This window comes from Tachyglossus aculeatus, chromosome X4 (assembly GCF_015852505.1).
Source record: "Tachyglossus aculeatus isolate mTacAcu1 chromosome X4, mTacAcu1.pri, whole genome shotgun sequence".
NCBI classification, from domain to species: Eukaryota; Metazoa; Chordata; class Mammalia; order Monotremata; family Tachyglossidae; genus Tachyglossus; species Tachyglossus aculeatus.
In genome coordinates this window covers 20,879,715-20,890,000 of record NC_052098.1, presented here as the reverse complement: position 1 = coordinate 20,890,000, position 10,286 = coordinate 20,879,715, and the positions used below count along the sequence as shown (strand labels likewise).

The following is a 10,286-nucleotide window of genomic DNA, read 5'->3' as shown; positions in this document are numbered from 1 at the left end:
ACCTCCTGATTCGGCCTCCGTGTCCTTTCCAAAACCCATAGTAAAAACTCATGTTATGGAAGAACACACTGCGTTAGGATACACAAAACATTCCTTGTCCAATTTAGATCAGCCTTCTTATTGTTAAAAGGTATTATGAAATACCTTTTGAGCACACCTTTGGACTCTTCTGTCCATCAAGATCTTCAGACATGTTTGTGAGTTAACCCACTTTCTATACCAGACACCATAATCCCCAAACTGCAGTTGATAATGGAATGACCATATCTTCATTATGTTTTTGACATTTTTTAGTGATGCATTAGATGGGTAAGGACCGTCCCTGTATGTTGCCGACTTGTACTTCCCAAGCGCTTAGTACAGTGCTCTGCACACAGTAAGCGCTCAATAAATAAGATTGAAAGAAAGAATGAATAAATTTAAAGGTCACATTACAGATTCTTTCAGAAATCTTTCAAAGCCCAAATGTATTCACTAATTTATTTCATTCATTTCATTCATTCAATCGTATTTATTGAGCGCTTACTGTGTGCAGAGCACCGTACTAAGCGCTTGGGAAGTACAAGTTGGCAACATATAGAGACGGTCCCTACCCAACAGTGGGCTCACAGTCTAGAAGGGGGAGACAGAGAACAAAACAAAACATATTAACAAAATGAAATAAATAGAATAAATATGTACAAATAAAATAAATAAATAAATAAATAAATAAATAAATAAATAGAGGAATAAATAAATACAGACATATATACATATATGCAGGTGCTGTGGGGAGGGGAAGGAGGTAAGGCGGGGGGGGAGTAAATAAATAAATTGCAATTTATTTGAAAAATACCCCCCAAATAAATTGTGTAACCCAGACTAGAGATTTTTTTTTGTTTAAATCACCCTACACTTTTACCTAGTTATCGGAGTGGGCTAAAGGAATCTCAGCAAGGATATGCTTAACTAAAAGAAAAAGGAAGAAGAGGAAGCTTAACCTAGGACTTCATCTTTTAGTACTTGAATAATGAGTAATCTGTCACTAAGAATCAAGACATAAAGCAGTATTTTTTTAACCTCTCATTCTAATTTGGATCCATCTTGTCAACCCAAATAATGTGTATTTTTGAAATGGTGAAAGAATAAGATCATTAGGGTAGGGACTGTCTCTATATGTTGCCAACTTGTACTTCCCAAGCACTTAGTACAGTGCTCTGAACACAGTAAGCGCTCAATAAATACGAATGATTGATTGATTGATCATTATAATTCTAATGCATGCAGACAGGATGTATTGACTTTTAATAATCAATGGTAGTCATTGAGCACTTTATGTGTCCTTTAATTGTTAAATGGTTAATGGAGCTATCTCTTTTTCTTAGGAAAATTGTGACTTCAAAATGTCTAAAACGGACATTCAAAACACCCATGTTTAATCTTATAATGTTCATATATTTTACAAGAAAAAGATTTATAAAGACTTTTGCTTTTCCTTACTAAAAAAAAAGTTAAAAAAAAAAGCTTAACTCATTCTTTCCAATTCTGGTATGCCATTCTTGCTATAATTGGAGTTTTCATTAGGCAATTTGAATAGCATAGGGAAACATAGTTACCATAATGCAACTATGAAAGGACTGCTCTGTCAGAAATTCTCTTTAAGGCAAATATAATATTGGAACTGTGTCTGCTTACTATCATATTGTACTCTCCCAAGTTCTTAGTAGAGTGTTCTGCACACAGTAAGCGCTCAATAGATATGATTGAATGAATGAAGTATGGATAATTCTCTTACATTAGCTTTTTAAAGGGAACCAATTGCAAGTATTCAAATTCCAATCTTTACAACAAATGGATTTTTAGCTTCAATTGATTCCCAGTGAAGCGCTGACTACCTGTACGTGCCATAGATTTTACTTTCTAAGGCTAAAATTGGACTCTACAATCGAGCTTCCGTCCCCTCCATTCCACAGCCAACGTCTTCTCCGAGGGTCACTAATGACTTCTTTTTGGTCACATCCAATGGCCTCTATTCCATGCTAATCCTCCTTGCCTTCGACACTATGGACTACCCCCTTCTTCTGGAAACACTATCTAATCTTGGCTTCACTGACAATGTCACCTTGTGGTTTTCCTCCTATCTTTCTGTTCTTTCCTTCTCAGTGTCTCTCACTGACCCTAACAGTCAAGTCCCTCCAGGCTCAGTTCTGGGTTCCCTTCTGTTCTCTGTCTCTACTCACTCCCTTGGAGAACTCCCAAATCTATGTTGTTTTTTGGTTTTGGGGTGGGGTTTTTTTGCTATTTTTTAAGTACTTGTATGAATCAAGCACTGTTCTTAGTACTGCCAAGCACTTAGATCAGTGCTCTGCACACAGTAAGTGCTCAATAAAAATGATTGACTGAATGAAAGTTAATCAAGCCGGTTACAGTGCCTATACCACAGAGTCTAAATGGGAGAATGGGAGGGAGAACAGGTATTGAATCCCCATTTTGCAGTTGAAGAAGCTGAAGCACAGAGAAATTAAGTGACTTGCCCAAGGTCATACAGCAGGCAAGTGGTGGAACTGGGAGTAGAACCCAGGTCAAATGGCTTCCAGGCCCTTGCTTCCCATGCTGCTCTCTCTCAAGTCCTGACTTTTCTCCTTCTCTCCAGTACTCAATGTCATCCTGCCTTTAGGATATCTCTACTAGGATATCCTGCCACCTCCTCAAATTTAGCCTATCTGAAACCTAACTCTTCATCCTACTACCCAGACCCTCTGCTCCCCGTATCTTTCCCGTCAGTGGAGACAACACCACTATCCTTCTCATCACACAATCCCGTAACCTTAGCCTTATCCTTGACTCATCTCTTTCATTCAACCTGCATATTCAGTCTGTCGCCAAATTCTGTGAGCTCTACCTTCACAACATATTTAGAATCCACTCCTTTCTCTCCACCAAACTGTTACCAGGCTGATCTAAGCACTTTCATATCCCACCGTGACTTCAGCGCTTAGAACAGTGCTTTGCACATAGTAAGCGCTTAATAAATGCCATTATTATTATACTGTATCAGTCTCCACACTGACCTCCCTGCCTTCGTCTCACCCCTCTCCAGTCCAGACTCCACTGTGCTGGAGTCATTTTTTTTTCTGAAAATTACTCATTTTTAGACTCATTTTAGATTCATGACTCATATTTTACAAAATCATTTCTCAAAAATGATGTTCAATCAGTTTCTCCACTCTCCTCAAAAATCTCCAATCGTTGCCAATCCACTTCTGCTTCAAATGGAAACTCCTCACAGTTGGCTTTAAAGCACTGCACTCAATTTACTCTTCCCCTCCGAGCTTATCCTTGCTGACCTACTCCATGCAACCTGCACAGTTCACTTCTCAATGCCAACCTACTCATGTTCCTCTATCTCATCTATCAATCAATCAAGCAGTGGTATTTTCTCCCCCCTTCAATTCCCTCCCCTTCAACGCCTTATTGAAGGCCTATCTCCTCCAAGAGGCTCTCCCAGACTAAGTCCCACTTTTCCTCATTTCCCACTCCCTTCTGCATCGCCCTGACTTGCTCCCTCTGCTCTCCCCCCACACCACCATCCCCACAGCACTTACATATATATCTGTAATTTGATTTATTTGTATTGATGTCTGTCTCCCCCTTCTAGCCTCTGAGCTCATGGTGGGTAGGGAATGTCACTGTTTATTGTTGTACTTTCCCAAGTGCTCAGTACGGCGCTCTGCGCACAGTAAGTACTCAATAAATACGATTGAATGAATGAATGAATGGTATTAAAGAGCACTTACTGTGTACAAAGCTTGCAGAGTACAATACAAGATCCGGTAGACAAATTCCCTGCCCACAGAAAGCCTCCAGTCTACAGGTGGAGATGGACATTAATATAAATGAATCATTTAAAATATATAATTTATAGATATGTACCTAAGTGCTGTGGGTTTTAGGGTGGGGTGAATGTCAGATGTCACAGACGCAAATGCACAGACAACACAGACGGGAGCGAGCCAGGAAAAAGAGGCCTTAATCGGGGAAGGCTTCTTGGAGGAGATGTGACGTTATGAAGACTTTGAGGTCAGGAGAGTGGTGGTCTGGTGTATATGGAGGGGGAGGAGGTTCTAGGTCCGAGAGAGGATGTGGGAAAGGGGGCTCGGCCAGATGATGCTGGAAGAGCGAAGTGGTCGGGACTCTAGGTTGATCTCACCATGAACCCTCTGCCCTCTGGCCTGGAATTCCCTCCCCCTTCGTATCTGACAGATCGCCACTAGCCCCATCTTCATAGCCCTCCACAAATCACATCTCCTCCGGGAGACCTTCCTAGGTAAGCCTTCACTTCCCTGTTGTAGTACTCCCGTCCGGGTTGCCGAAACCCTTGAGTTTGTTCCCCTTAAGCCTTTTGATATTCACCCCTCCCCCGGCCCCATAGCATTTATGTCCATATGCATCTGTATTTCATTTTAATACATTTCTCCCCTTCAAGTCTGTAAATCTCCTAATCGGCAGAGATTATCTATCCCTACTCCTTTATAGTATCCTCTCCCAAACGCTTAGCACCGTGCTTTCTGCACCCAGTAAGTGCTCAGTAAGTACCATTGATTGATTGATCGATTCTGATATACAGCTACCAGACAAATATATTTTCTATTGATGAAATTAAATAAGGTTTACTAAGCCATGTTTTTTTTTAATTATTGGTACCTGAATCTCTGATGAAAGAATAAATGTAAAGAATGGCAATCTAGATGATGTTTTAAAAAAAAAATTAGAAAAGCCTGTCGCTTAAAGTGAGTTTGTTCCAGAGGCATTTTAGATTCATGTACTAGCTAGATGAATCCGAGATATACATAACATTATATGGGCCTCTAAGCGGCCCATTGTGCTGTGGCACTAAGTAGCATCTCCCCTACCTCTCCTCACCACTTCTTCGAATGCTTCCTCCTAGATTCTTTGCAGGACAGTTTGTGTGATGGTAACACCAATAACTGTACAATTCATGTCATTACTTTTCATATGTTTAAAGACACTCTCAGTGTTCATGGGAAATTAATGTCATTCTTTGGTCTTATTTTTTAGCCTTACCCAAACCTCCAGGAACACCGGTGGTGACTGAAAGCACAGCCACAAGCATCACATTGACTTGGGACTCTGGGAACCCTGAGCCAGTCTCTTACTACATAATCCAGCATAAACCTAAAAGCTCTGACGAACCCTATAAGGAAATCGATGGGGTGGCAACTACACGCTATAGTGTTGCTGGCCTAAGCCCCTACTCTGATTATGAATTCAGAGTGGTTGCTGTTAATAACATTGGGCGCGGCCCACCCAGCGAACCCGTGTTAACTCAGACCTCAGAACAAGCCCCATCCAGTGCCCCCCGTGACGTGCAAGCGCGGATGTTGAGCTCAACCACCATTCTGGTGCAGTGGAAAGAACCTGAGGAGCCTAATGGCCAGATCCAAGGCTACCGAGTTTACTACACCATGGACCCTACTCAGCACGTCAACAACTGGATGAAACACAATGTAGCCGACAGTCAGATCACCACTATTGGGAATCTTGTGCCGCAGAAAACTTACTCTGTGAAGGTGTTGGCCTTTACTTCGATTGGAGATGGACCCCTCTCTAGTGACATTCAAGTCATTACTCAAACAGGAGGTAAGCTTTCTAGGGTTGAGGAGGGAAAGAGTGGTGACGGTGAACTTGGCTGTCATAGACACGGGGAGAGGGGCTTTGGAAACGATTCAGGGCCTTTAAAAATTAGTGGATTTTAAAATTCAGGCTGATACTACATTTTCTATGGTCCGTAAATCTTTTTTATAGAGTTTCATTCTCCCCTCCCCCCAGATCGCTTGTTCTTTGTTTTCGTCCAGCTTGTACCTTCTAGACCGTGAGCCCACTGTTGGGTAGGGACCATCTCTATATGTTGCCAACTTGTACTTCCCAAGCGCTTAGTACAGTGCTCTGCACACAGTAAGCACTCAATAAATACGATTGATTGATTGATTGATTAGACCACCCTGCTACAGCAGTGTATCTGGTCATATGGCCGGATACAATGCTAATGTGTCATCCTTTGATCATTGTAGAAACTTGGACCATAAGTTCCCCAGTTTTCTTGTCCAGCGGTCATTGACTGATACATTTTATGGAATTTTTCTTGGACTATGTTAGTGTTAGGTAAATCCTTTTGCTCACAGGTCATCGTATGAATTTTCCCCAGCAGCGTCAAGTGATTTCTTCATGTATCGTGTTTAAACTCTGCCCTTCTCCATGTACTTATTAGCAATGCATTAACAGTGTATGGAATATTAATAAGTTCTGTAAAAAAAGAAAAGGGAAAATCTTATCTCTGCCCTATCATTACTATTATTTGGAAGCCTGTATCTCCAACCCGATGTAATGCAATACCAGGCTAAAGCATCCTTGAGAGTTTTCCTGCCTTTTTCTTTGAGATGTAATTTTCATTAATGGCCAAATGCTTTCCATCTAGATATTTACATTTTGAAACAAATGATCAACAGGTGTATGGAAGAGAAGCCATATTGGCAAATGATGTAAAATTCAACACAGAATGGCAAATAACCTACAGACGGTCCACTGGTTAGATAGGAAAAATTGTGGCTATAATTACCATTTTTAAACGTAAACTCAGTATGATAGGATTCCATTGCTTTTGAAGGCATTTCTTACTTATGAATGAGCTGTTTGATCTAATAATAGTGGAACATATTTCATATATAACAAGTTTGCCCCAAATATGAAATATACAGAATTTTCCAATTAAAAGAAATAGATGCTGTATTTGACTCAAATATCAAGCTTTCACATTTAGTAAAGACCCTCCAAGAATTGTCAGCATTTCAGAACATTTCAAAGCTTTCATCTTATTATTTTTTTTCTATCCTCAATCTCACTGTTGTGAAGTTATCAAATGTTTATACATTGGTAATATCCTGCAACAGTGGAAAAAGTGGGTTAACATGACTTAACTTTTCTTTAGGTTGATTCTTGGACATTTTGTCAGGTGGGATTGAAGTAATCTCGTATTTCATTATCTTCTGGCCATTAAAGCAAACATTAAGGAAAAGGCACTACCTCACCGGAGAAGGTTTTAAAAAACGTAAAGGAACAAATTTTGTATCTGCAAATGAGCGCATTCCAGAATGTTTTCCGATGAGGAATAGTTGAGTGTAATTATCTTCCAGTTATTTTTCAAGTTAGATGCAGCAAGACTGATACACATAAATATGATGTTTGTAGAAATGTAGGCCACTTAAAAAAATTGGTCTCTCAGTATCTAAAATAGAAGAGAAAGGTGGGTGAAAAAATAGAGGAGAATGGAGCAACAGTAAACTCCAAGTGCATTTCTAGTGACTGGGGTCCTTTTTCTTCAGTTGGCAGACAATGAGCACGTTCTGTGAATACAGGTGGTGGGAGAGCAAATAAAAAAAACAAACCTGGAAATCTGGTATCCCCGAAGTCTTTTACTTTACATGTGTATTACGATCATCAGGAGGGAAAGTGTTTTGAGAATTTAAAAATAAACCTAATTCATTTCACAGCTGTTTTCTAGGTATTTTTTTTAAGCATTAGCTTAGCATGCATTTGATTTGAATATGTGACAAAATGACTGTGAAAAGAGCCATCTTTAATTGTTAATTGAAGTTCTCCCTTCTGGGGAAGCTAAGTAATTTTATTCCTAATATTAAAGTCAGGTGGGGAGTCCATCTTTTTACTAGTATACTAAATATTAATTTTACTGAAAATAATGGAATGTTATCAGGTGATTATAGAGTGCATAAGGAGGATATTAATGAAGATCTGATTTGAAGTGTCATTAGATTAAATTAGTTGATAATGGGTTGAAAAAGACATGATCGAGTAATACAGCCATGATTATTTTGATTTGTTCTCTAAAAAAGAGAGAAGAATAAACAGCACAACTTTATAGGTTTTGCTGTAGTCTTTAACTCATTAAGGATGGGGCTCTTAAATATTCCTAAACAGAATCGTATGACTACAAAAGCTCATAATATTGAGGCAGTAATTTTCAATTCCAAGACATATTAAGAATCAAAAGTAAAGAATGTAAATAGTAAAAGGATAATTTCATTTCTGAAATGATTATGGCCAATCATTTGCTTCATTACAAGCATTTTTTTTCCCCTGACACAATCCCTTAAATAAAATATATATGATATACCAAATAATGAATAATAATTGTGGCATTTGCTAAGCACTTACTAAGTGACATAGAATTGTACTAAATGTTGGGCTAGATACATAGATCACGGGCTTTGGAGTCAGAGGTCATGGGTTCAAATCCGGGTTCCGCCTCTTGTCAGCTGTGTGACTTTGGGCAAGTCACTTCACTTCTCTGTGCCTCAGTTACCTCATCTGTAAAATGGGGATTGAGATTGTGAGCCCCAAATGGGACAACCTGATCACCTTGTATCCCCCCAGCGCTTAGAACAGTGCTTTGCACATTGTTAAGCTTTGCGCTTAACAAATACCATCATTATCATTATTATTATCATCGCCGGACACAGTCCCTGTCCCTCAAGTGGCTCACAATATTTGCCCCTGTGTTATACTGAGATTTCATTTAATATGGTCACATTTTTCCTTCATTTATGTCAGTGAAAAATGAGGTGAGAAAGAAAACAAAGGGCGTGTTTTGGGGGGGGCGGTCGAGGAAGGGGATGTTCCCTATCATCAACTGGGCCTGAAATCCTACACTGGACTCTTAAATAAATAATCTTTTCTGTCTATTTCATGTATGGCTCCTCTTGCGTCTGTCTTAGTTTTCTTTTAGTTTTTTTCCACTGAAGAAAACCCATTTCCTTTTTCTTGCTATTTACTTACTTGTTTTTATTCTTTCCATTTTCCCTTCCTTGATGTTTATTTTCCTTTTTTTCTCCTCCTCACAATCCAAGTGATTATTTGGTGACTGACAGGGCAGGCACTTTTCAAAAAAATAGGCATCCTGTGTAAAAGGTGCTTTCCCTGAGGCACCAAATTAATGGGAATTTCAAGGCCTGTAATGCAAAAAAAAAAAAAAAAAAAAGAAGAAAAAGAAAAATGATGAAAACTGAAAATGGGCAACACAGATTATCTTTGGCCTTGAGCTTCAACACTGAAGCTCACAGCGCAAAGCCAAGAATATCTTGAAGATGGCTGCAACTGTAGAAATAAGCTGACTGCACATTATAAGGACCCCTAGGAATAACTCAAGTAGATCTTTTCAATAATTCAATCAGTTTTCAAGCAAGAAGTGCTTTTAGTTTGTCTCTGATCTATGGCACTATTAGATGTGTATATTTTCATATTACCAGTCTGCCTTGTTGTCAAATGCACACACATTCAGATACATTATCAATTACAACTGACCCATTCCATTCTTGATTTGATGGAAATGTAATTTTATTCATTGCCTAGTTTTGAAATAGAATGCGCTTTATATTATTCTTTTTGATAGTAATGATGATTATGATAATGACAGGATAGATGCAGTGCATTTGTCAATGGGAGGGTTTCCCCCCTTAATTTATGAACTAAATTACATACTCTATCGGCTCTTGAGGAAATGAGAAAACATGTTGAATCCAATTGAAAGCACATTCCCAGTTCAGGTGGCCAAAGTGTAATTACCTGAGAGATTGAATCATGGGGTAAAGGTAAAGACTTTTTCTAATGGAAAAAGAGTGTGAGATTTTTTGATAACCTTCATTTAACATCTCGGCAGAAAAATGCATCTTTGCCTTTCAATTGCTTTAAAGTTGGAGACTCCTTTATGATAAGACACTAAGTTATTGGAACTCCAATAGAACATTTCATTCCCTGAAATGTCTCCCTTTATTCATTAATTTCATAGTACTATCCCACACAGTTTCTGTAGTTTCTGCAACTTTATAGGGGCATGGCTTAAAAGGACATTACAATTTATAATGAAATGTTTCCAGCATTTCTTGATTAGGGAGTGTGTGCTTTAGAGTGGTTTGGGTCTGAAAGTCACGGGATAGGTGTGATGAATCTGTTAGCTTTTTAAAATTTATATATATTTTTTCAAATTGCTCAGTATGTGGTGCCAGATAGCTCTGTTATCTTTATACTAGCTGTATGCCTACTATTGGGGAAATAGAATTTGGAGGCCATTTTTTTTATTGTTTGTAGATAATACATATAAAGAACAAGCAGGGAGAGCCGGGGGAAAGAAATCTTTTTCCCGTTGGATTGCAACCCTCTTGAGGATGGGGATTTTTTTCTAATCTAACCCCAGAGTACCTAATGTAGTTTCAAGT

At 38.9% G+C, this 10,286-nt stretch overlaps 1 protein-coding gene across 42 annotated transcripts in view; it reads left to right on the top strand.

Moving 5' to 3' along the window:
• PTPRD (protein tyrosine phosphatase receptor type D) overlaps positions 1-10,286 on the top strand; it is a 1,852,740-nt gene that overhangs the window by 1,668,574 nt on the left and 173,880 nt on the right. For all 42 annotated transcript variants that reach the window (XM_038769706.1, XM_038769707.1, XM_038769750.1 and 39 more), the window contains one exon: positions 5,059-5,640. In XM_038769706.1, the coding sequence (XP_038625634.1) occupies positions 5,059-5,640 (582 nt within the window). The remainder of the gene's footprint in view (positions 1-5,058; positions 5,641-10,286) is intronic.